General features: G+C 43.3%; 1 protein-coding gene across 6 annotated transcripts; it reads left to right on the top strand.

The window, feature by feature from the left end:
* Positions 1-399: 399 nt before the first annotated feature.
* Positions 400-26,943, top strand: SLC16A9 (solute carrier family 16 member 9). 6 transcript variants are annotated; one of them, XM_086899714.1, is made up of 9 exons: positions 2,205-2,428; positions 4,253-4,297; positions 5,403-5,520; positions 12,535-12,581; positions 14,044-14,272; positions 22,091-22,234; positions 23,122-23,217; positions 24,816-25,718; positions 26,042-26,943. In XM_086899714.1, exons 5-9 carry the CDS (start codon positions 14,077-14,079, stop codon positions 26,218-26,220), a joined length of 1,518 nt encoding a protein of 505 aa, XP_086755840.1. In that variant the 5' UTR covers positions 2,205-2,428; positions 4,253-4,297; positions 5,403-5,520; positions 12,535-12,581; positions 14,044-14,076; the 3' UTR covers positions 26,221-26,943. The 6 variants fall into 6 exon arrangements, with proteins under 6 accessions (XP_086755842.1, XP_086755840.1, XP_086755843.1 ...); XM_086899717.1 differs by having other exon boundaries at positions 2,222-2,428; positions 4,196-4,297; XM_086899716.1 differs by having other exon boundaries at positions 400-4,297.
* The last annotated feature ends 158 nt before the right edge of the window (positions 26,944-27,101 follow it).

The following is a 27,101-nucleotide window of genomic DNA, read 5'->3' as shown; positions in this document are numbered from 1 at the left end:
ACCAAACCAACCAGCTATAACAGCAATAGCTTCTCCAAAGCCTCCTGAATCCAAGGTAGAGGCTTTACTCTGTGTATTAGATATGGTAAGTGGGCTAATTGCTAATTGAAAAGCAAAAGCATTTCAGGTTCAGCTGTTGTAAGGGGCAAGAGGATCAAAGCAACCCCTAGCCAGAAACTGTCCAAATGAGTTTAGACTGGACACGACACACTACAAGATTTCTAGGGCAGACATGTCTGTGCCTACTAGAGTGAGCCACTTTCAAGGTCTCCAGTGATATTGTCTGAATATCATCTAAATCAGTCACTTGAGGCTCTATTTATGTGTGCAAAAGCACTGGGTTTTCTAAGATTGAAGTTACTGAGCTGGTGGTCCAGCCTCTTCTGCTCTCGCTGTCATGGGTTTTTTTTTTTTTAGCTTGGAGAAAAGGAGGCTCAGGGAAAACCTCATAGCTCTGAACTTCTTGAAAGGAGGCTGTAGCCAGGTGAGGCTCAGCCTTTTCTCCCAGACAGCCAGTGATAGGATGAGAGGACATAGACTCAAGCTGTGCCAGGGCAGATCCAGGTTGGGTATCAGGAGGAATTTCTGCACTGAAAGGATGGTTAAGCATTAGAACCCTAGGCTGCCCAGAGATGTGGTAAAGTTGCCATCTGTGGAAATGCTCAAAAAACAACTGGATGTGGCACTTAGTGCTGTGGTTTAGTTGACATGGTAGTGTTTGGTCAAAGCTTGAACTCAGTCATGGAAGTCTTCTCCAGCCTTAATGATTTAATGATTCCAAGGTGGGATTGCACGGACTGAAACACACTGATAGGAATTTGTCATTGGATGTCTTGATCGGATGTGTGATGCACAGACTTTTTCATCCACTGTTTCTGAGCCCAGAAATTCTGTAGGTTAAAGGAAACCAGTGCACAATAGATGCACTTGCAGAAGAGGTGTGTTCTCCTTGCCTTATACATCTTTTTGGCCTACTGTACCAGGAAGTCTTATGAGTATCCCTTGTGAGATAAGGATAACACCAGCTGTCCAAGGCTCAAATGCTGTAAAGAAACTCTTTCTCCCTTGTTCAAATGTTAAATTAATGTTTCTAAATACTGACAGCCATTATGAAGAGCTGTTCATCCTAATGACCATGGTGCTTCTGAATTACTCCAGCTGCTGCTAGCAGGGTACATCCGATGCCTGATCTGTGTTCAGGAGCAGATGCTCTGTAAGACTGTTAAAATGCCATGGCCATGTTGTGTAAGGATAAGTTATTTGTGACAAGTTTCTGGAGTTTTCTTCAAATAGGGAAAAAGCCACAGACAATGGCAATCAAAAGTAAATCCTGATCACAAAATGGTAGAGGAGTTCTGCAGGGTCTTGTACATGACCTGCTGTGTAGATCTGTGGCATTAGAAATGTCACATAAGAGTAAGGAACCTTCCTTGTCCTGTTTTCAGGTCAGAGATATAACACACATTTACCTACTGAACATTTGGTTTTCTCATTTCTCTAGTTGTTCCATTACTTGCTGTAATGATTATTGGACAAGCTGGAATACTTCACTTTGAAGTTGATTGCAAGAATTTTGAAGATAGATCTCGTTACATGAGGCAGCTGGTGGAGGCTGTATGTCAGAATTGAAAGCCCCTCTAGGTTCAGCTATTACCCTGAGGTTTGGAACAATCCCAAATGCTGCACAGCTCTGCCTATGGATCAGCACAGGAGCACAGCATTGACACTTGGGCTGCAAACCTACTGTAGTACAGCATTCTGAGCTTTTCTTCTGGCAGTCTTTGCCATAAGCTCTTTAAGTAGCAGAGCCCAGAATCTAAAGAAAGTTTAACATTGGTACAGTTAAACATTTCTGTCTGGTTTACAGTAAAGTTACTGAAGAGTTCCCAACTTCACTTTCAGTGAAGACACAGTTTTTGTGTTTGTACTTTTTTGGTAAGGAAGTTCCAATAGTCAGTAAACAGACAATGGTTTCCAGTTCTCTTCACAGTCACTGGGGAGATGATTCACATAAACTTGGAGAGAGTATCACATTGCAGTGGTAGGACACACTGGATATGCTGGATATGTTTACATTGTAGTTGTCAGAGTAAGCAGGTTTTCAGCTAATTTATTTATGATAAATTGTCCAAGCTCTTTGCAAATGCAGTGAGTTTCCCAGACCCTGAGACACAGGATCTAGCGCAATGCAACATTTCTGCTGCAGAATAAACAGATTGACAACTCAGAGGCAGAGCAAGCATTAACAAGGGAAGGACACGAATAAGCAGGAAACCACGGTATGAAAGCCAGGATTTCTGAGTGGCAGAACAATGCTGCACACCTGCCCAGCACAGGCTGTTTCCTGCATTGTAACATGTGAGCCACTGCATAGGCTCAAGGAAACGTGTCTGCACAGCCTCTCCTTGCCTGTTCTTTGCAAACCATGGTAAGTAAAAGAGCTGAGCCTGACAGCTGTAGCCCCTTGGTGAATCTCAAGAGCTTAGATGGCAAAAGTGTGATGCCAGCAGCAGGAGATAAGCTTGTCTTGGTTAATGCTTCTCTTTGGATTCAGAAGCCCACTTACAAAGTATTTTTTCAGGAACTGGTTATGATTGAGTACTATTATGGGGCCTGGGTGTGGATGCAAGGCTTGTATTGCTGAGTAACTCTGCATGTGTCTGCACTAAATGCAGACTAAGGGTGTTTACAGTGGACAAATATATATTTAGACAAGCCTGGGGTGTCAGCTTGACATAAGCTTAAAATAGCTTTCTCCCATTGTGGAATCTTGCTTTCCCTTTTGACTCCCCACTCACCAAGTTTGTCTTGGCAGTCTAAGATAAAGGATGTGTATTTTTTGGGGCTCTTTACAGACACTTGGAATGATTAATTGTGAACTATTTTAGCACATGCTGTATTGCCAACAGATCAATTCATGCGCATAACAAGAAAAATGGATTGTAACTTGGGATTGTGGTCTCAGTGTGTGATTGAGGACTCAGCACTAGGCTAAGGGCACTAGATAATGCTACATCTGAAGTGGCAGGACTGCATTATACAGAAAAAACTGACAGCATTTGCATTGAAAGGAGATAGCAATGAGATGAGTATAGGTTTCTGGCTGTTTCATACTGTTACTATTATTCTCTCCATTTAATTGACGGAAAATAAGTGCCTTCCTTGATACTTTAATATGGTTAAATAAGAGAGGGAAAAGCTGACTCAGGTCTATTAAATGAACTTAGTACTCAAGCAAGATGAAAAGAGCATGTCTGTACTCTGCAGTCTCACAGGAGTGCATTGTGCTGCTTCCTGCCCTGGTGAATGTGTGCCATTAAACTTCAGTACCCTCTGTTGGCAAGAAATAGATGAATTTTCTGCAGGGAATAAGCAAACACCACTTCTGAGGAGCCTTCTCCAGGACTGATGCTCTACCTGGTGATCACTTCAACAGAAATACTTGCCTTTCATTTGCTGAGATTGCAGATGTGGGCCAAACAGATGACTTCAGCTCCAGAGCAAAAGGATGTCAAAGTTGTTTTTGCATAGTCTTTACAAAAACTAAAAGCTACCCATGGGGGGAGAAGTGAGGATTTCTGGAGCATCTGACTATCACAGTAGTGAATGGTCCTTGTCATGTGCTTAACAGGGAGAAGCTGGAGATAATTCTGTGTAAAACAAATGAGTTGTTATTTTCTCATAGGGTGCTTAATGCCTTTCAGCCACCTCACTCTGCCCTCTGCCACAGCTCTGATTACTGCAGCCTTCACTGGATTTTGGGACATTCTGGAATTTGCCTTGTTCCTGACCACAATGCTTTTCAGCGGTACTAAGGATCCAGTTCTCTATTTTCTGTCCATCCACTGCTGAAAGTGAAAATATATTTAACCATTTTGGATCATATTCTTCCATAAAAGTTATTCTAGCCCATTAAAGCATGAAGCTAATACAAAATAGAACTCACAAAAAATATTCTGGATTAAGAACAAAAAAGCAGAGATAGTGTAAACCAATCTGCCTCCCTCTAGTTAAATAAGCACAAGAAACTATTGTATTTATGTGCCCTAAATACAATAGCTCAGGCATGGTTGTGACAGGGGAAAATGAAAAGATAAGTTACTGAGTTATTTTCTGAAAAAGTGATTTATTTATGTATTGTGATTTTCTTAATATGCTGGTATTTTCACTGTTATCTGTTTCTCCAATATCACAGTATATACAAGATTTGCTGTAATATGAGACAGCTCTGACTCTTGCCTTTCTCTGTAAGGAATCTTCTGATCTCTAAAGAAGATGGAATCTTTTTCCTAAAACAGTGAGTGCTTTCTTGACCTTCCCCAATATGATAATGATAATGATAGCTTTACTGTGAGGGGCATGTAACAGGATCAGGAAAGGGAAATTGGGGTTGAACAAAAGAAAATTTGTATCCCAGTAAAATGTGTGCTTGTGTGCAGCTGACCAGTCAGACATGGTTAGACTGGGGACGCAGTTCATCTGAATACAGACTTCAAGCCTTGCCTGTGTTATAGGACCTCTGCAGAAGATGGTGGCATGTAAAACTTTGATTTAATGTTATCAGTAACAGCCAGACTGTGAGTGGGACAATTCTGCCACTGTATCTGCATTTTCCCAGATGAAGTAGGCAATATTCCCTGTCAGCGTAGCTGTGATGGCACCGGGGAGCTTTGTGGTACTTTATTAGCATCACCTAGGAAATCTGTGTTCTTTGCAGCTGAAATAGTCTTGTTCCCTTTCACACAAATCTGAGAGAAGGTGTAGTGACACTGCTTAATGTGGTCAAATAGCACTTGACAAGCCTCATGCTTCTTGCCCCTCACACTAAGGATTAATTTATAACTTCAGAAGCGTTGTCTTCTGTGGCTGCTGAAGACAAATGAGTGTCCTTTAGACTCTGTGAGTGCATCAATATTTAATATGTCTGCTTAAATTAAACTCCAGTCAAACTACTGATTCTTTTCCTTGCCTTGTTCCCCCTTCAATCATTAATGGACATTTTCCACAAGCAAGTTAACAAAACACCTAAGATGGACTTTGTACATATTAGCCTTACCCTTTCATTCCAGCCTCTCTCCTCCTACGCCGATTGTGTAAGGACTGCAAAAATACAAAAGGATGCTCCCCAGCCTGGACCTGAGTTTAAAGGACAATAGTTGATCAAACATTTAGAATTTGGTTATGTTTTGAGATTTTCCTCCACTGCAGAATCTGGACCTTCCTTAAAATCAAACAAGCAAACAAAAAACCCCAATCCCCCAAACCTGATGCCTCTTTACACCGGGTGATAATCCTTTTGATCAGATTTAGGGTGTTCAGCACCAGCTACATTCCTTGCTGGGAAGGACCCCTTCCAAGATGGCTGCTTGAATATCCTCTAATTTTCCTCTCTGTACCTTCAGGAGCTGCTGCTAGTGTACTGTCTGTGAAGTAGAGAACATTCCTTGATCACCTGTTCACTGGTACAGCTGTCATGGTCTAGAACAGCACATCCTGCAACCATGGTGCACCAAAAATCAGGTAAATTTTTAACTAGGTGCTGCTCTCATCCCTGGTCATGCTATACAAGTACCTTTATCCTTTGGATTCTTAGACTTCATAGGCTGAAGGAAAAATTGGCTTATAGGAATTAGTCAGTGTTTTACTTAATTTTCTATTTTAAAGTGAGGATTTAAGAATTCTAGCGATGTGTGAGATGAAGGTGTAGTTATGAACAGTGCAGCTATGGCACTGTTACAATTTACCAGGCCTTGGAAGGCCATGTAAGAAGGCTTTCTAAAGGGAAGAAATGAGAAGATTAACCAGTGATCTGAAATCTAAGCCAAATGGCAGTTGCCAAAATCCTGTAGGCCAAGTGAGCAAGCAGAAACCTAGAGCTGAATGGAGCCACAATGCTTGTTATGAAACTGGGGACAAAGGAGACATGGAGGAGGGACTGTTTCCTCTAACCTTGTTTTTCTGTGGCTTGTTTTCCCAGTTCTGTTTCTTGCCAGCAAGGCTGGCCTCAGAATTATGGCACTTGAGTGGCATGTTCATATTAAGAATGGGTTTAATTAAAACAGGGGACTTGGCATCTGGAGGACATCCATAGAAGTTAGAGTAATTTGAGTCAATACGTATTCATCTAAAGTGCATATTTATTCTCAAGCAGGGCTTCTTACTCAGGTCCAAAGCTGCCTGTCATCTGAACTTGGTTTAGTTTACATCTGACTCGGCTTGCTTCCTTTGCATAAGGATCCTGTGTATTCCTGTCAATGATGTGCCTTAACTCTTCTGGACATTCCTGTGCAGCATTGTGAACTTGTGAATTTTTTCAGATGCTCATAACCAATTTTTCTAGAGTGAAGTATTTAATTTTTTAAGATTGTTTTCTAAGTTTTTGTATCAAGCACTGTAATGGAAACTGGAGCACTTGTTTGCAAAAAGGTTTTGTGTTGAAGTGTAGGAAACAGCACATCTTGGACAGTTAATTCAGAATTGTTGTTTCCCAGCCATCTCTTGTGTGGCTGTGGAAAGATTTCCATTACCCTTTCGATTTCAGCCTGTGTCCTGAAGCCCAAGAAGCAATCAAAGTAAACAGTGGCTGTTTACTGTCTGGGCAGCTGTCTTCAGTCATTTGTTTCAGCAGCCCCAGTGCACGTGTTCCCAAAATGCTGTGCTTCCCAAAGAAATCTCTGCAAGCAGCAAGCTAGCCTAGCTTTTCCTAATATCTACAGCAATTACCTGGGGATGGAATTTAAACCTACTCACCTCTTTTACTTGTCTAATGCATATGCAGAACAGTTCATTTCTTTTGCTTCACAGTAACCTTTTACTGTTCTTGAAGAATGCTATTATGTTTCCCCTCTGCCTTCTCTCTAGGTTAAATGACATTTATTTCAGTTCTCTTCCCTGGAACAGTTTTCTAGAGCTCTCAGAGTTCCTGTTCTCCTTTCTTCCCCCTCCCCCCCTTCAGTTGGCTGCCCTTTTCAACATGAGATACACAACACAACCGTATGCCAGCTGAGATGTCTTAGAAGTGAGGCTTGAGTTTGTCCTTCTTTTGTCAGTCCTTCCAGTAGCAAGTATTAATTTTGATATTTACCTGAACACTGTGAGGTGTGGATCAAAACACTTTCGAAGACATTTGAAGTTCACAAACCTTTGTAAATACTTTGTAAATACTTTGAAGGAGCAAATCTGGACTGCAGGTCTGAAAAGGGGAGTGATGCCGTACCTGTAGGTATGCAGAGGAACCATACCTGTAGGAACTGCAGAGACTGAATATATGAGGTTGCTTCAGAATTTCAGGTCTAGGAGTATTTTGGCTCTCAGAATTTCACTCAGCTCTGGGGATGCTTACATTTCCACCTTCAGTGTGTGGTTACAAGAGCTCTAATTGGGTAGAGGTAGCAGCAGAGCTGTCACGCTGAACATGGCCGGGGTATAGGCTGGTGCTCGATGGGTGCTCAGTCAGCTTCTGCAACAGCCTTTGCAGTTTGGAGGGTGAATATCGCAGGTGGCTGAACTTGTACCATTTGACAACTACCTTGCCGTATGTCTGACAGCGCTGGACGTGCCGTGCACACGGATCCGGGCCAGGGCTGTGATGAGAGGGCCTCTAAAGGCAGTGGGTGCTCTAATACACGAGTGAGTTGTCTCTCCCCTGAGCTGGCATGCTGGGGTTGCAGTGCTGCATGTGTGCTGCCTGCATCGCTGTCTGCAGCGCAAGTTTGCGGCCTTTCGGCATCGCTGGTGGCGGGAGCCAGCTCCCATCCCCGTCCTGCAGCCGTTCCGCCGCCTTGGGGTCCCGGGCAGGTTCCGACCCCCGGCGGTGTGCCCGGGGGATCCCGGCCCTGCGGATGCAAGGAGCGGGGGATGGCGGTAGGGGGTCACCGTGCCTCGGGGCCAGGCCGTCGCTGAGACCGGCGTGGCTGCGGCAGGGACGGGCAGGGGCAGCGGCGGGACACCGCGGGGAGCGCCCTGCTCGGGGCACGGCGGCGGCTCCCGCACGGCTCCGCCGCGCCGCCCGGCCCCAGGCCGGGGACGACCCTCGGCCAGGGACGCGTGTCCGCCTGTCCCCGGCGAGAGCCGGGCAGGGGGAGGCGGGGCGGGGGTCTGCCCGCGGAGCAGGGGCAGGGCAGGGCAGCGGTCCGTGGCGGAGGTGAGTCCGAGCCGAGCGGCCGCCCCGCCCGCCCGGAGGGGCGGGGGTTCGGGGCAGCCCCCCCGCGCCGGGGCTGCGGGCGGAGGCCGCGGCGGTGGCGGCCCCCGGCAGCTCCTCCCCCGCCCGAGTTACAACCGGTTCGTGCCGGCCGCGGCCCGCCCGCCGCGCCGCGATGCGGGGCTGCCCCGGCTCCCCGGGGGCGGCTCCGGGCCCCCGCCCCACGGGCCGCCCGCCCGCAGGTAACGGGGCCGGGGCCCCCGGGGGGACCCGCGCTTCGGGGGCGGGGGGCGCGGGCGAGGGGGGCGGGGGGCGGCCGGACGGAGCCCCCGCAGGGGCCGCGGTCCCCCGGTTCGGCCCGGCCCGGCCCCGCTCCGCTCCGCGGCGGGAGCTGCCCCGGGGGCTGGGGCGGCAGGGCCGGGCCGGGGTTCAGGAGGGGTGCTCTGCGCGGTCTCCGCAAAGAGGCTTCGGGAAAAGGAGCAGGAGCGGATCGTGCCGCCGACCCGGGGCGAGCGCATCCCTTGCGGTGCCCCTCGACGACCACCCCTCAGTGTTGGCTGTGGTGTCTCCTGGTGTGCCCCGCTGGCAGCCGGTGGGCAGTGTTTGCGACATCAGCACCTGCCGCGGGCACATGTCAGCGGGCGCTCGTCGCCATCGGTGCGTGCCCATTGCGGGAGCCCACCAGCCTCCGTGTGTGCCCATTGCGGGAGCCCACCAGCCTCCGTGTGTGCCCATTGCGGGAGCCCACCAGCCAGCCTCCGTGTGTGCCCATTGCGGGAGCCCACCAGCCTCCGTGTGTGCCCATTGCGGGCTCCCCGCGGCACCTCGGCGGCTGCGGCTGCCCCGGGGCGGGGCACCGTGGCTCGGACCGTGTGTGGCATCGGGACGGTGAGGACGACCTTCAGTCCCCTCCTGATGCGCGTCACTGCGCGGATGAGCGCTTCCCGTCGAAACTGGCCTGGAGGTGGAAGGCGTCAATGTGTAACGCGGGGCTGTGGGCTGTCCCCCGAGGGCGTGGGGAGAGACGAGGCGAGCCGGGGGCTATAAGAGGCCATCCATCCCCACGGAGCCTCTGGCCAAGGGACACGGACGGACCGAGGGAACAGATGCCGAAGGGAACCCTCGCAGGTTGTGATGGTTAAGGCGGGACACATCGTGCTCTCGTTTTGCAGAGGAGACTCTGGTAAATGACGCTGGCTGGTGTTTTCTAGCAGCGCCGGCTCACATCTGCCTGCATGGATGCGTGCTAGTGTCCGACGGACGCTGAAGCTGTACTTTTGTTGGGGTGGGTGGGGGGTCCATCTGCTCTGGAGCAGTGAGGCTCTGGAAACAGGTAGGACTGGTTCTGCTGAGCTGACAGATTTGTACAAAGCTGACTGGTTTATGCGCTGCCCCACTGATGCTTCTTAATGTAAACTAATTTTGTACAGTAGAAAAACATTATTGTGTTGTTTGTAAGTTTTGTTTTGGTGTTTTGTTTTAAATTTCACACTTCTGTCATCCTTCAGAAATAGAAGGAAACCTTGATACTGACAACTCTCTTGCTTGACTGACAGAACGGCAAGTAGAGAAATGTGAGAAGTACGCAGACCTGAATATTGAGAACTATAAATATGTATATATATTCTGTGTCACACAGGAAGCTACTGTAGTTAGAACATTGGTTAAAATCTGATGTCATGGAAGTACAGATAAATCTTTTAATGAATTTAATATAGTGCTTATGCTGTTGCATCAGTACATGTGCAGGTGTTTGGATATGACAGGTATGTTAAAAGCAAGTATAATGCACCAGTCTCACACTCTAGGTGTTACTTACAATCTAAGGGCAGCAGAAATTTCAGATAATTGCAAGAACTTGCCTGAAAAATAAATAGAAATTTACAAGAAATCTGATTCAGCTTAAAATGAGCGATGTCACTTTTCTGGCTGGTACCATTCTTGATTTGTAGCAGTCCCTTGCAAAACTTGACTAGTCCAGTGTTAATCACGCAGTGTTTCTGCTGACATCAGCTTTCTTTGCAGCCATATGCTGTTCACAGAAAGCAACACATTTCCCTGGGCTCCAGCTGCACAAAGAACTGGAAACAATCACATTGCTACTGTCTTTCTCAAGATTCCCTTTGCCACAGATTAATACAAGTTGTTGTGCTGAGGGCTAATGTTTCAGTGGTACTCATGTTCTTTTTTTGTGCTCATCTGTCATCTTTAAGCCAAATTCTAAGATTTATAGGAAGGGAGTTCAGTATTGTGATAATAGTGCTCAGAGCAAAGCAAATTGCTGCAGCCAGACACTTCTCTCTTCCCACATTGACACTGTTGTTCAGTTTTTTCTCTAGGGTTTCTTTTTGTTGTGGTTGGTAAAGGCTTTCATCAAGCAGCTCTCCCTCTGATTCTTATTCGCAGTGAGTACAACTCACTGAAAAGCTTTTTCTCACCAAATTTCTGGTTACTGTTCAATTCTTTATTCTTCATGTCTATTTTTCAGTATTTTTAATTTAATTTGGCTTCCTGGAACAATATCTCTAGGCTTAGTGAACAGGAAGGTTTGTGAAACTGTTCCTACCTGAATCCTGAACCTTAAATGGCTGTTTATCTGTTACCAGGATCAGCCAAGTCTTCCTGGATGGTTCTGAGAAAAAAGCCCAAAACTATTGACTCCCCTCACTCCCTTCTGTGTAGGCTTCTGCTTCTTCATTTTTGGTGTCCACATTTATCTTTACAGTTTGTGTCCTCCTTCTGCGGAGACAGAGAATAGTAGAAGGTGCTTTGAATCCTTCCCAAGTGGATGCACAGATTTGATGTTCATGCAAGTGAAGGTTTAATTCTCACTATCAGTTCTTTTCCCTGCTACCGAGATGTTACAGTACAACTTGCCACTTCAAGAGAAGAATTAAATAATGTGCCAATAGGAAGTGGATTGATATCCATGGTACCAGCAGTGGCTTGGTTGTCCAGGACATCTCTAACTAACATAGCAGAGGGCTCTGGGGAACAGGCTCCTCATGCAGGTCTGGCAGCTCCCTGCTCTCTGTGGCCTTGAGCCTTCAGGGGTCTTAGAATATATCTCAGTCTAAGTATCAGGCACATAGCAGTATGAGGTTAAGGAGTAACCTGGAAAAACAGGAAGGGAAGGAAAGGGAGGAGAAGGGAAGGGAAAGTCCGATCATTAAAAACAGACACTGGGATTTTATAGATCTGTTATTCCTCTGAGGATGATTTCTGAGGGGGGAAATGATGGTGTTTTTTGCTTGACATTTGTGGACTGTAAATGGTTTGGAACATTCAGAGAGTAGAGATGGTTTTGGCGCCTAAAGTTTTGCTATTCGGCGAAAAGATGCAAAAGAGATCTGTGATGCAAAATAGGAGTTGTCCAGATGTAGGAGGTCAGCACTTTTACTGCTGTAAATTTGGTGCAGTTGGTTAAATTAAATTATACTGTGCAGCATTGCAGCAGGTGACAAACTAATCCAGAGGTTTATAGTGTTTCTATTAGAAGAGACTACGTGATCATCTAAGACTATGAAAACTCTTTTCCTCTCTTGCCCAGTCCTTGCTTCCTTCCCATTAAATGTTTAGAATAGCAGAACTGAACTCAAGGGTTGTCTTTGTGCCAAATTTTAAGGCATTGATATAATGGAGATCAATATTACAGCTAAAATGTGTTTGTTTTCTAGAGTTTACTTTTTAAACAAATATGAGTTGGGGCTATTCACTGTCTACCTCCATTATTGTAGAATTTTTCTGAAAGCTTCCTCGCTTTGTCTCATTGTCTGCTTTTAAAGCTGTTACTTATTTCCACTATTTTATCCTCTAGGCAGGGACAAAACAAACCAAGTGATAATTACTTAATGCATGGAGAGATGCATAGGTCAGCTCTTGGGGACTGCATTCAAATAACTCAAATATTTAATGTAGAAATACGGGGATCCCTTTTTGTGTAAAGGATATTATAGGAAAGTGCCTATGATTTGTGTCTATCCCAGCTGCCACCCTTGCATCTCGCAGGATCAAGGGACACTCAACAGGCATTGGAGTGAGGAAGTCAGAGCTGAAACAAGTAACTTTGTAACAATTGTAACTGGAATGTTGTATCTTCAAGGCCAGTCAGTATATTAACCTTGTAAATCACTCCCAAAGGACCCAGGATGTCAAAATGTATTTTACATTGGTGGGCGATGTTTTTGCTATTTGAGGGTTCAAGGCTGCTGTCAGATGTTAATTAATTGCAGGGGATCAGTACTTCTCCACTGAGATAACTTGTTTGCTTCTGAAGTTCCTCTGAGAAGATTTTAAAAAGAAGAAATTTCATGTGAAACCACCATTTTTTCAGAGTTGTGTTAACTGTTGCAGTGATACATTGCCTGAAAACTTGCTTTGTTCTTTTTCTGCAGGTAGTTGTCACATGAAGGTACATTTATAGGAAACTGACTCATCATCTGTGAGTATCTACCCTCAAAGTAACATATAAGTGTATCTGTAAACTAGAACTCCCCTTTTTCATGTCTCCATACAATTCCTCAAAATTTTATACTATAGTGTTTTTGTTAAGTTTTCCATGTAAATTCTTAATAATTGCCCAAGAAAAGGGTGTGAGGAACTCAAATGGGAATTCTGTTATTGTCTGCTTTCTTTCCCCATTGCTTTCATAAAGCAGTATTTTTTTTTCCATTTCCTCTGGGTTCCTAAATCAAAAAGGCAGTGCAATACATTTATTTTTCTGCTTTGCCTCTTGGGAGTCTCCCAGAGCAGAGCTGTTACTGCAACAGTCTTAATGCTTAAGGTTCATTGTGGAGATGGTCCTTGAGAATATTTCATGAAGAGAACAGGGTAAGATCTTACCTCTTTCTATCTTCCAGGGTGAAGGAAATAAAACTATTTAGAATCATATACTGAGTTAGTGGCAGAGCCAGGAGCAGAGCATGTGTTTTGTGATCATCACTTGGGCAGATTGCACCCTGTAGAGAGGGAGGGCAGGCTGGTTGTGTGCACAGAGAGACTCCAAAGCAATGTAGCCTGGAAAACCGACTATATTTGCTAAATTTTATAAGCATTGATCCCTACATTCACATGCTAGTTTTGAGAAGATGCGAGGGAGGTGGGTTACTTAAAGCCATAGACACACAGGTGATGGATTGTGCCGTGCAAAAGAGCAAGGTGGTATTTCTGGAGTCCAGGAAGTGATTGCCAGTTTGGGGAAGGTTCATGTATGCCAACTGCACAGAGGGCAGACACTCTAACAGGTTATAGCAGATTTTTGTGTGCATGTTTGCTGCTGTCATGTCTTGGCATATAAGCCACACCTTTACACAGACTTAGAGCTCACTTCACTAAATATATTAGAAGTGATTTTTGGATGCAGCTCTCTACACATAGTTTTGTTGACAAAGCAGAGTACTTAACTGTTACTACTGCCAAAATGTCATTTTTCCTCTTGATCTGCCCCTCCCAGAGTACACTATCTTGTGGCAAACACCAAATAAATGGCAAGACACTGTGCTGAGGAGGGAACTGAGTAGAGATTTTTTGCTCCTTTCTTGATATTCATGGTTTTAACAGCAGATGACTACGGAGCTCTCTTGTTGAACCGTGGCAGTTATTGTTGCCTGAAGTTTTCACAAAGCCTGCTTAGCACTCAGCAAATTAAATGCTTTTCTGTCATGCAGTGCTGGTATATGTACAAATCATTATGCTTTGGGTGCTGTCTTTCTGTTAGATAGCAGAGGTGCAAGTATGGCAGCTCCAGTTTCATTGCCTGTGTGCTGTGCTGCAGCTGTTCAAGAAGAATGGCTGAAGCCAGCCTCTGCCTGGATGTGCCCTTCTCTGCACAACTGCCTTGTGTTCACAGCCCGTGGTCAGTCACGTTTCTAACGCTCTGCTCTGTTTGGGTTTTGTTTGCACAGGTGCTGCCTCTGCCTCTGCACCCAGTTGACAAGATGGTATTTCGGAAGCCACCAGATGGTGGCTGGGGCTGGGTGATTGTTGTAGTTTCCTTCTTCACCCAGTTCCTGTGTTACGGATCACCGCTGGCGGTGGGAGTCTTGTATTTAGAGTGGCTGGATGCTTTTGGAGAAGGGAAAGGCAAGACTGCTTGGGTTGGATCACTAGCAAATGGAATTGGATTGCTTGCCAGTAAGTGCAGAAGTAATATCTATCTTCAACTGAAACGTTTCCAATTGATGCTTTCGTCTGTGTGTGCTCTTGGAATTGCATCAAAGATAGCTGCAAATGAGGGTGCTGCATTTTTGTTTTAGGTCAAGATGGGTAAGAAGATTACATTTATAGTTTCGCTATGCATAAACCAGAGAAATATAATGATAAAAGAGCAATGAAAATATTCCCTTTAGAAAATTCAAAATGATTGTGTTTGAATAAACTAGGAAAGCCACACTCTGGGAAGCTGAACGGTAATTTTGTTGATGCAATATTTTTTTTTTAAAATGAGACTTCAAGACTAACATTTACATTATTGTCTTAAAATCAGAGCAAACTGTTAGCCTGAAATGTTCAAGTGCTTTATGGAAAAAAGTCAATAAACTAGTTACTAATTTTTCAGCTCTAGCAATAAACCTACCAGTGAGAGTGGGTGGGGGCTCCTTTGCATTCTCTATTTGAGAAAAAACTCCCTTTGGAGGCTGGAAAGTTATGGGTAACAGTAGCATTAAATAAACAAACTTTACTGGAAGCTTTTCTTTGGCAAGACATTGTCACTTGCAGAGTAACAGCAAAGTTTTAGGAAAATAAAACCTCACCTTGACATTTCCTAGGTTGTTGTTTTAATATCAGGCACGTGCATTTACGGGGTCATATCACTAACTTCTGTTTTTCAAAGATTCACCACAGAACTATTGTCTATTTGCTGGATCTGGAAAAAAATGCTTGTCAGCATGGCAGCTGCTACAGGCAAAAACAATAATGTGGTTTAATGGACAAAATGCAGCTCAGGATCCTGAGGAAACTATCCTCAAAAGAAAGTTGGATGTTCCAATAGCAATACAGACCCGAATAAAGAATCCTGCTTTGTATGGCCCTGGAGCTGATCAAATACTGGTGTCACATCTGTGTTAGGGTTTTTAATCACTGGGCAGAAGACAAATGGGCAAAGGCAGGTGGATCACTAGCCACAAGAAGACTGTATTCAGTGTCAGGATGTAAGTGGGTAAAGGGCTGTCAATTGCTCTTCCATCATGCTTTTTTATTTTTCTGTGTTATGGATATTAGTTCCTGCTGTAAGTTTATCAAGAGCTAAATAAACTTGAATGAAAGAGTGAAGTGGGAGGAAAATAAGGATAAGCAAGGTAATCACTGAAGGAAAAACTAGGCAGAAGGAAATTTCAAGAGAACTTGTAGGAGACCAGAAGTCTCTGGCTCTGTTAAAAGTCTCAGTACCCTTTCCTTTATGTCAACACCATGCTAGTTTCCAGATTTTAGTGCTGTCTTGCTACTGTGAGCAATTCTCAGCAGTGTGCTTTGTAGCTGTGCTGGTTTTGGCTGGGGTAGAGTTCATTTTCTTCTGAGTGGCAGTGTTTTGGATATGTGCTGAATACAGAATTGACATACGTAGAGATGTTTTTCTTGCTGGTGAGCAGGGCCAACAGAGTCAAAGTCTTTCCTGCTGTTCCTGCTGCCAGGCTGGTGAGGAGTCTGGGGGTACACAGGAAATCAGGAAGAGACACACCCAGGACAGGTCACCCCAAGTGACCAAAAGGATGGTCATGTCACATGCTCAGTATATAAAGAGCGGGGAGAAGGAGGAAGGGAGGGAAATCTTCTGAGAGATGGCATTTGTCTTCCCAAGTCACATGTGATAGGGCCCTGCTCTCCTGGAGGTGGCTGAACACCTGCCCTACCATGGGGAGCAGTGAATGAGTTCCTTGGTTTGCTTTGCCTGCATGCAACCTGTGCTTTGCTTTCCCTATTAAACTGCCTTTATGTCAACCCAGGAGTTTTCCAGGTTTTACCCTTCTGAGTCTCCCCATTTCTGCTGGTGGGGGGGGTGAGATAGTGGCTGCATAGGCTTGTTTATGGCTGGGGTTAAACCATGACAGCAGCAAATGGTAAGTCCTGTGATGAATAATACAAATCAAAGGTGCTTTTGTGACTGATTTTGATACGGAATTATTAAATGACGGTTTGACAGGTTGGGAGGAATGCTGTCTGTCCACGTGATTCTGTTCTTTCAGTTCGGTATTTAGAAGCTTAATAATCATTCCTACCTTTTATGCCTTCAAAAGAAAGTACAGGAAGGGTCTTTTTATTACATTGATGTTATCAGAGTTGACTGAAGACAAATCCTGAAATGAAAGATCCCACTGTTTGTCAAGCTGGGATCTGACCCTAATGATAAATCTACTAAATTTCCTCCTTAAAGGTATGCAATGTTACGATACAAGTTGTTTAGTTTTAGTTTTCAGCTGATAAATAACGTTATCTTTAAATGTTATATTTTGAAGTGACTCTTGATTAGTGTGATGGATGTCTAGAGAATGTAATCAAATTACTTCTAATTTTTTTCTTTAAAGCCTGTAACTTGATACAGTCTTTTAGCCAAGACTTCCACATTTTTAATTAAGGCTCTACTGGAGAGCCATTAAGACTCTTCTGTGAGCTTTCCTCAGCTTCACCATTCTGAAGCTGTAGATGCCAGACTGGAAAAGGAATGACAATTATGGTAGATTAGCAGCCACAGACAGGAAATAAATCAGTGTCCATTTTCTTTGAAGACTTTTCTCATTGGTAGCACTGGCAATCACATTCACCAGCTTCCATAACAGAGAAAGTTAGGGCCAGTGACTCTGCTGCATTGGTACTGTGATTGCACCAAACCCAGAAAGAAGTGTATGGCATCTGGCACAGAAAAAGTTTCTCTGTTCTCTCCCTTTCCCTGTGTTCCTGTGGTCTGAAACATTTTTTTAAGCAGCTGATGCTGGTGAGCACTTTCATGTTTTCTGCATTGGTATCCTTTCTAAAATGTTTACTTCTGACTTATTTGAGGGCTAAACTTAGACTGGAGACATAGAAACCCAGTACAGCACCTTGTTTATCTGGATCCATTTCCTGGGCACCTGGTGTTCGATTTCTGTCCTTTTGCTCGCAGCACAGGCGGTGTTGCTAAGGCCAGTGTCCCGCCTGAGCTGGACCGTTCACCTCATCAGCTGGAAAGGGAACAGGGCAGGGATCTGGTTGAGCTCTTCCTCACAGGATGACTTGGGTTATGACTTTCTCTGATGAAACTTTACAGAGCAGTAGAAGAAATGTGCCTAGAACAGTGTTAGCAAGCATTAGTGTTATTGTAGAGGGCAGAGGTGAGAGCTCCTCTGCAGAATTAGGTGTTACAGTATTGGTCAGGCTCTGGCAGTTGTGGCACATGGCTCCAGGGCTTATTTGACAGGAAGAAATTGAAAAAGCTTGGTAGGTTTCCCTTACTAAAACAGGTCAGAGGAGGATATTTATATATATTCTATGCGTTTCTTCTGCACCAAGTGTTCTTAATTTTGTATCCATTTGGAGCCTGAAATTAAATTTGATCCATGTTACACTTGTTAAAAGCAAAACAAAGACTTGGCGCCTGTAATTGGCACCACAGCTGTTTATATTAAGAGTTGACTTCACAGTCCTTGGCATAGGAGAAGACACCAGCCATGTCTCCATTCCTACTTCCCTTCATTAGTGGAGAGAACAAAAGGAGAATTCTCTCTGGAAAGGCATGCCTTGATAATTTGATGGAATGTTTCTGCTGATCTGAGGCATTCAGTGCTAGATGTTTAAAAAGCTTTATTTTGTGTTTTCAAGCAACAGTTTTACTACTCCATAACTGCTTTTTCATCATCTACATATTTTTGGACAGAAACCTCACACAGACATTACTTCCACACATACAACTTCCACTGTAAAGTATGGAAGCTGTAAATACCTTGTGCACAGGGGAGAAGGTGTCCCCAAGATTCCCCTGAAAAGAAGCCCAGTTCATATAACAACTTTTTTTAGATGGGAACTGTCTTTCCAATCATTTGGGAGTGGGTTGCTGCCCAGTATGAAAAGCTTTTTTCTGATCTGTATTCATATCCAAAGTACAGGCATTTGGAGGACATTATATTTATTACAACCATGTTTTAGAAATGCACTTAATGCACAAAAAATATTTTTGTATTCTGGCCAGTGGATTTTACATGCAGTCCATGACCATTTTTTCTACTCCACAGTTTCAACCAGCTCGGACAGATGCCCAGGTAGGGTGGGTCAGATTAATGCTGGTGATAAGAAAAATAACTCAGTTGTCCAGTATAGTTTGTTTAGGAAAAGGTTTTGTGTATGAGGTGAAGGAGGGAGAGCCCTTGAGATTAGTGACTGGAGGGAGGGAGTGTTGTTTTGCAGGATTTTTTCACTTTATGTGAAAATATTGAGGAAAAAGTTTTAGTTCTTGATATCCATAAAACAAAACAACTTTGTACTTGTCAGGAGGTCAGCACATTTCTGTAGGTTTAAGTTCCTGAGTGCAGCAGGTGGCTTGTTTTCATGTCTCAGGAAAGACTCACTGACACATCCAGGTCTCACTGAGGGTAAAATATTTAATTCAAAATAATCTTAATAAAATTACCAATGTACAAATGATCCCTCCCAGGTGTTCTTCTTCTTTGATCTCTCTGTATGAAGATCATCTGTGAAAACCAATCTTCCTTCTGCTGCTGCTTCCCGTTTTGTCTGGAGATCTTGTTGACTGCTCCCCTGATAATTGTGTTGCTGACTGCGAGCCATGACAGGTTGTGTGCAGAGGAGCAGTGTCTGTTGTTGTGCTGAATCTTTCTTCCTAGAGTTAGCTGTCATTCCAATAAACTGTGCTGCTGTCTTTTTTTGATTGAGTTTGGTCTAGTTTTAAGATACATCATTTGGATAGGAAAAAGCCCTAGGGATTTTATTTGTAAAAGAGGTAAATATTTATCAATGTCATCAAATATTGTACTGATTCCAGTGCTAACCCCTGGAGCTGCTGGCAAACTGAACAAAACGATGGCTTAAAAGCTAATTTTCATGCTTATTATTGAAGATTGCCACTGGGGTTTTTTTTTATGTTGTTCATATTATGGTGAGAGTCAGCTAATGAAAACCCTTATGCTGCCTGAAGATCTGTTTCCTTTGTGGCTGTATGCAGACTCTTGCATTCTTCAGAATGCCCACTTTCAGCAAAATCCACAGGGCAGGTCTCAGTCCCACTCTGTGAAAGCTGGATTTTTACTAGAATTTACTGCCTTGAATCCATTGTGCTTCAAATATCTGTAAAGAATAACAAGTTTGTGTACAGTCAACTCCTGTGCAAATACCATGGAAATAACTGAAGGTGCTGTGCCTTGTGGGAAAAAAATGCCAGTGCCAGGAAACAGAGAAAGGGAAGCAGTGCAAGGAGGCAGGAAAGGACAAAGATGCTGGCTGTCAGGGGAATTTTCTTTTGTGACTCATTTTCTAACAGTGTGAAAGTCGTGCCTAGTGTGAAGATGGAGCTGTTTTTCTGCTCAACTCAGAGACCTATAATAACTATATTAGTGCTTACACTGGCGCTCCTTCTTATAAACAGGGCTGTTGCTGAGTTGCCAGATGTCTTGCTGTGTGAGATGTTAGATTAATACTGAGCTTACAGGTCCTTCAGTTTTGTGCAGGTTGTTTTCCACGTTAGAGCAAAAAGATCTCTTTGTACTCTTTGTTCTCCGTTGGGATTTTGTAAGTGGGAGAAGCTAGAAGAGCATCTCGTTGGGCCTTGTCAGGGATGCTTTTGGTCACGTTCCAGTGGAGATGTCATTGTCAGGTTATGAAGCCACATCTTTCAGCTCTATGTCTCTCTTGTTCTGGCTTGGGGTCAGAGAGTCCAGTTCACCTCATGCTTTAGTGGGGGTCAGTGATGTCTTTACTAGCACCACCACCCCAGACTGGACAGAGACCATCTGAAAGCAACTGTGTCAAAATATAGACAGCAGGTGGAAGGGAAATGCTGTTTGTCGTAGCAAGGTAGTAGGTCAGAAACAAAGAATAGGAAGAATGCACATTCCTCTGTTTAATTGCATTATGTTAACACTACCTTTGGTTCTTTTAGTGTAGAAGAATTCTTTATATAATACAGAGTCAATCTTTTGTTCATTTTTAAATCCCGTGGTTTTAGGAAACATACCAATCTTAGTTTGCCAGTTCTAGTAATTAATTCAAAGAATCAGCAACAATCTAATGCTCTCAGCTTTTGTTCTCAGCATGTTACTCTGCCCAGGTTATGCTGGCCAGCTTTCATTCCCACAGCATGCTGACTCTTGAGAAGCAGCAAGTGCTTAGATCTTCCTTCTTCATTGCTTCCAAAATCCAATTAAACCTTTCTTTCCTGGAATATTTTCTTGATTCCTCTGTAACTCTGACTCTTTGCCTGGATAAGCCCCAGCTCAGACTCACCCCTCCTTCGTGTTCCCTGGGCAGATAGTCTTAATGTAGGGCAAAAGTTCTGGCCTGCCTTGTCTTTGAGGATCATTTCACCTTCTGACGAATCTCTGCTCCTGCCTGCCAGAACTGCTTGTCCCGTGGCCGGCAACCACAGGAAAACCTTGCCTACATTCCCAGCTGCTTGCTCCTGTCTACAAACCTAGGCAAGCACCATCCTCAGGCTCCAACTGTTTACCTCATATCACCTTTTTGGGCTCACCTCCCATCTGCTGGGAATCTCAGTTACATGAGTCAGGGAGCACTAACCTTGACAAATGGCAGACTCCAAAACTACTGCTTTTGCAGATTGAATCGACCACGGTGTGTGCGTGTGTATCACTTCAAATGAGATGTAAGTGTTGTGAGGTGGTTTTGTTTGTATTAAATAATGACATTCATCTGTGTATCTAACTTCTAGTCTCAGAGTTGCTGAGTTTAGAAATGGGGCTAATATCTAAGTTTACGTATGAAGGTTTGAAACTGCAGCGTTTCAGTTAAGTTGTCTTTGCAAGCCAAGTCCCTTGCTGGTTGATTATTTATGCAGGGCACCAAGCTTGCACACTACTTTAGACTAGAAGGTGTATTCCAGGTCACACAACTGAAAATAAGTGCTTGTTCTACGATTCCTGTGAGGAGAGAACTGGCTGAGTAGAGGCAGGGTATGAATTCTGCTTCACTTTGTTCTTGCTTTGAAGAACTAAGAGAACTAAGTACTGAGAAATATTGGGGAGTAAACCCTCATGAACCTGAATGTTGGTCTGGCTGCTCCCACTAAGTGACTTTTATTTCCTGTAGTTTTAGAGGAGAAGTGGAGATAGGTAGTGAAGGGTTCTTTGGTAGGACACCTGACTAGCGGATTTTTAACTCCTTCGAAAATCAGGGAAGAGTGGTGTTTGTCCTTGTCTGTATACCAGCAGATATTCCCTCTGGGTAAGCACCAGGTGGCATTCTTACCGTAACTATGATCCCAAGTTACTGTTTTCCTATTTCAGTCTTATAAACTGCATATCAAGATGAATACAGATACTGCATTTTTGAAACACAGTTTTTGTGCTCTGTAAAAAAATACCTGTTTGCTTAAGGCCAGGCTGATGCTCTACCTTGGCTTCATGTCTCAAGATTAAGATTCTTTTCAGAACCTTTGTACACCTTGGTTGTGTGGTGACAGTGTTACAGTCCAGTATGTTTTGTATCTTCCTATGTGTAAGGAATGTTTCACTTGCTCTTTCTTTCCCAGGCCAAGTGCCCTTTCATGGCCTTAGTGTTCAGTTTCTTCTTGAGAAAAATTTTGCAAGCCTGACCTTTAATATTTTTATAACTGACTGCTTTAGAGAACCCTGTGAAAATGAGTACTCTGAATCATTATCTAATATAATTATACATTTAAATAGTTCTAATAAGAAACATTTCTACAGATTGATATGATTGATACTTTTTAAGAAGTTCTTCCTGGTGCTGGTGTATACTAGGAATGTTTTTCCTGTTTTTTCCCTCTAGGTCCTGTCTGCAGTATATGTGTATCATCTTTTGGAGCAAGACCAGTAGCTATCTTCAGTGGCTTTATGGTGGCTGGGGGCCTCATGATGAGCAGTTTTGCACCTAACATATACTTCCTATATGTTTCATATGGGATAGTTGTTGGTAAGAAACACCTTCCCTTAATTTGAGACTTAGTCTACATTATTTTGAGTCTTGGTTTATGAATACAAAATGTAAAACTGATTGACAGAGGCAGTGGTAGTTGGGGACTTGATCTTTCAAGGAATACTTTCCTTTTGGGCAGGGAGGGATGTTGCATGGGCTGGCTGTTACCATCTATTAAAAGATAAAAACAATGTAAATGTTCATGAGGGTTTGAAAAGGATTTGTCCTCTGTTGACACGATTGTTAGAGATTGAGAAGCTGAGGTTTTACTGGAATTGAACAGGTCTTCTGCTGGCATGAAATCCCAGTCTTAAAGGAGTAATATCTCATCTGGATTTTTGTCACATCCTCATTCTAATTTGATAAATTAGAGATCATTAGGGAGCAATGTTGTTCTCCACATAACCTGACTGAACATAAAATGCTGTGCTAGAGGCATGAAAATGCTATTCTGGCAGGTGATGACCTGCCCCTCTGTGCTGCTAAGGGTGGCTTATCAAATTAACTGTGTCAGGCACTTGGGCACCTCGCTGGCCAGCGGGGCCCCGGCGTCGTGCTGGCCAGGCACAGTGCCATGAGGAGGCAGCTCTGCCCAGCTCTGGGGCCAGCCCTGGGCTCAGAGCCCTGTATCCCTTCCACAGAGCACAGAACTTGGCTGGGGAGCTGCTCAAACCCAGCCTGCTCCACCCAGGCTCAGCAGCCAGGGATGGTCAGGGGAAGGGAGGCGGGACCGTGCAGGCAGCCTGATTGCCCTGTGCTGAGCCAGAGTCAAAAGGTACCTCAGTAACCAGGGCACACGATAGCAACACCTTCAGGGTAACAAAGGGGCATTAATTTTAATTAAAAGGATGTAGCATGTTTTATATCTAACTCTTTTTATACAGGTCTTGGATGTGGCCTTTTGTATACTGCAACGGTTACCATCACGTGCCAGTATTTTGACAAACGCAGAGGCCTTGCACTTGGTCTGATTTCAACAGGTAGGACTTTTAATTGTCATTCTCTCCAGCTTCTCAACTCTGATACAACCACTGTTACCCTAGCAATAGAAACCAGGTTATGTTTTTCTCAGTTACTTCTCAGTAACTTAAGAAAATTACTACTTTCTTAAATCAAAATATCAGTATCAATGAAGAGAAAAACTCAGGCTTCAGATAAAATAGTAACTACACTTGCAGGTTTGTGCTATGGGTGATCAATATGGATGAGGAAAGGATATTCACTGAAGTGAAAGCAGAGTCATGTAGCTTGGGCTGTGTGCCATGGGTAATCAGGGGAAACATTTCCTAGAGCCCTCTTTTTCTCTTTATTCTTACCCAGGATCAGAGGCAAGAAAGATTGGAGATGCAGGGTATAAATGCTGCATCGCCACTACCTCACAGTAGCTATACCTTTACACTTTTTAATGGCCCAAGTAGGAACCAACAGATGGCTGTTGTCCCATGCCTTGCTTTCTGTGTGCCATGGAGTGTCTGCTTTGACCTCTTTACTTGAGTAGATGTCACTGAGGAGATGCAGGATTAGTACAGCCAGTGTTGTGAGATACTAATACCACATCCACACAAGCTGAGTAAAGAGGATCTTCTGCAGATGTGTTTCTTGGGATCATTTTCAGTGTTTTTGTTTTGGATTCCATGTAGGTTGCCTTAAAGCCTGATCTTATTGTGCCCTGGTTAATTTTAGTACCTGGAAGGCAAAACAGGCATGGATTTTGTAATTGATTTTTCCTGTGTTTAGCACCAAAGTATATAAATGGCTTGAATATAACCTAGAAACAATCTTCAGAAAATAAAGTTTGTCATTAAATTGACTTGAAAACCAAAGTTCTGTGTTTGTGAGAGGGACATCCACTAGTTAAAATGGATAAGCGCTCACTTCAACCACGAGCCTTTTCTCTAAATTGCTGGGATTGCATTAAACGCTTGTGTTCACAGTAATTTCTCACTCTTCAGTGTTTGCTTCTGAATGGCCAAATTTCTCAAATGCATGTTTATTCCTGTAGAGCTTCAGAAATGCCTTTGGAGTAAACTCCTACCAGGCAAGCCCTGCTCCTTAAACACCTGGCAGTCAAGGGCTGCTTTTAGGAGGCGTGCTGAGGTGAACTCCTGGTCTGTTTGTGCCTGGGAGGAGGAAGGTGACAGCAAAGAGAAGAAAGGGAAAAATGTTAGAGTGGGAAATTCTACCTGTGCTAACTGGAAATGGTACCTGAAGGGATACATGTATATGAGAGAAGGGCAGAAGGGTGGCTTAGTAGTTCTTCGATGTTTTTAATCAAAGATTATGGTATTGATATGGTAAAGATATGGTATTGATCCTGCTTGTTTATAAAGTGTCTGCTGGTGTTATTTGTCACAAATTGTTCAGATATTTTGAGATTTTTTTTTTATTTAGTGGCAACTCAATAAAGAAACTGTTACTTCAGGAGGGATGATGACTTACCAGTTCATCAAACTTGGGAGAGTGGAGCACAAATGAATTACCATTCCTGTGGAAGTGTCTTCATAGCTGCTGAATTGTGCAATTTTGTTAGAGTTGAAGAATGGTCTTGGTTTAAATCAAACTTATTTTTCTTTTATAGGCTCAAGTGTTGGACTCTTTATATATGCAGCACTGCAGAGAGAGCTTATTGAGCTGTATGGACTGGATGGGTGTCTGCTAATAGTTGGTGCCCTGTCTCTAAATATATTAGCATGTGGCAGTCTAATGAGACCTTTGGAATCGTCCAGTTCTCCTCCACCAGATAAAATGTGTGTAGACAAAGTCCCAGAACAATATTTTGTTTACCATGAAAAGACTGTTGAAGAAAACATTAGCATCCTTGAAAAGGGCTATATTGATGAAAAAAGTGTGAACAATGTGCCTGATTGCAAACAGGATAGCATTTTGAATAAGAATGTATTGAGCTCAATAAATGTAAATGAGAAAGACACTTACAAAAAGAAAGTTGTGGAACAGACAAACCTCTGCAAGCAACTCGCCAAAAGGAAGTGGCAGCTCTATTTGACCTACTGGAAGGAGACCGTGGTTCTTTTCAAGAACAAAGTATTTTCAGCTCTCTTTGTTGCTATCTTGCTCTTTGATATTGGTGGATTTCCTCCTTCTCTGCTCATGGAAGATGTAGCAAGAAGTGCAAACATTAGTGAGGATGACTATTATATGCCCCTTATTTCCATTATTGGCATTATGACAACTGTTGGCAAACTTATTTTAGGAATACTGGCAGATTTTAAGTGGGTTAACACTTTATATCTCTATGTAACTACCTTATTAATGACAGGAGTGGCCTTGTTTGCAATTCCATTTGCCAAAAGTTACCTTACATTAGCGATGCTTTCTGGGATTTTGGGTTTTCTGACTGGGAACTGGTCAATTTTTCCGTATGTAACAACAAAGACTGTGGGGATTGAGAAACTGACTCATGCCTATGGGATATTGATGTTCTTCGCTGGACTTGGAAATAGCCTTGGACCACCAATTGTAGGTAAGGGCAAGATGGACAGTGTAAACTGAACATGAGCTTGTCACAACCAGACAGAATGCTTTTGCATAATGCAATAATAATAATGGAATGATGAAATCAAAATTTGCAGCAAAAAATAAAGGCTGTTTGGCTGATTGTGTTTGTAATATGGCTTTGAGGAAAAACAGATTTAATGTCTAAGTGGTCAAACAGTATTTTAGGTTTGGCCTATTTAATTTCATTTTATTTTGTTGTTGGAGGTTTTTTAATTTATATGTTGTTTCTCTGCATTATCAGTGCTGTGTTACATTTCACTGATGCACTTCTCTTATCCCCACCCTCAGGTTGGTTTTACGACTGGACGCAGGAGTACGATACTGCTTTCTATTTCAGTGGCTTTTGTGTCCTGCTGGGTGGATTTCTCCTGCTGTTGGCAGCACTGCCCTGCTGGAATGCCTGCACCGATCAGAGCTCCAAACTGCCTCCAAACACTTACTCCTACAAAGTTGCATCTAACACTTAGGTGACAACTGGAAAACACTTTGCGCCTTTTTATATTATATAGCAAAGTATTTTAGTAATTTTCCACTTATTTATGAAACCCACAAATCCTCTTTCCACTAGAAAAATTCCATTGTTGCTTGTTGTTCAGTTCCTTTTTCTTCTTTTATTTCTATTTTTTAATGCTGTTTTTAAAAACAGTCTGATTTTGTGTACTATGCACCATGCCTTTGTCTACTGTAATTTCCTTTCACCCTGTAAAGGGGATGTTCTGCTGTATTATCAGCTGTACATTTATTTTAAGGGGGGTTGGTAAGGAGGGGTGAACACTTTGAAGCAAAAATGAAGGCCTGCTCTTTATAGGAGAAGGCTGGCATTTCTGCCACCTTCCATAGGTCTCAGAGTTGCACAATTAGGCTTTACAAAATAAGAATTTGCCTTATTAAAATGTAATACTATGGCAATGCATTTTTAACATCATGCTTAGACTTTCTTGTCTTTTTAAAGTTTCTCCAATTTATGATTAAGTGCCAATTGTGGGAGGGAGAAGAGGGGAAACAAAATCAACTTTGTGTTGCATTGCATAACTGAAGTGAACATAATGATGAAAGTAAAGATTCTTATTACCACTGCGACTAAGAACTATGTTTATAAATATTGCACATTTTGTGAAGCCTGTTTATAAAACTGAACCAAAACCTTTTAAACCAAGGAATAAATGTGATTGTTGAAACCTCAAAAGAAATGCTGACTTGATTATGCAAGTTCATAATCTTTATACTGAGGTTGGAGAGATCCTCACTGAAGCCCACAGGTGAATGTTTCTAAGTGAGGCACTCATAGTCTTGTGGTCCTGGGGGCCTCTTGTTACACAGCCACAGCTCAGTAGATTGAAGCTGTTGC

The sequence above is a fragment of the Cyanistes caeruleus genome, chromosome 8 (assembly GCF_971803275.1).
Source record: "Cyanistes caeruleus chromosome 8, bCyaCae1.hap1.1, whole genome shotgun sequence".
In the NCBI taxonomy this organism is placed as follows: Eukaryota; Metazoa; Chordata; class Aves; order Passeriformes; family Paridae; genus Cyanistes; species Cyanistes caeruleus.
Note: the sequence above shows the minus strand (reverse complement) of the source record. Positions and strands in the feature narration are given on the sequence as shown.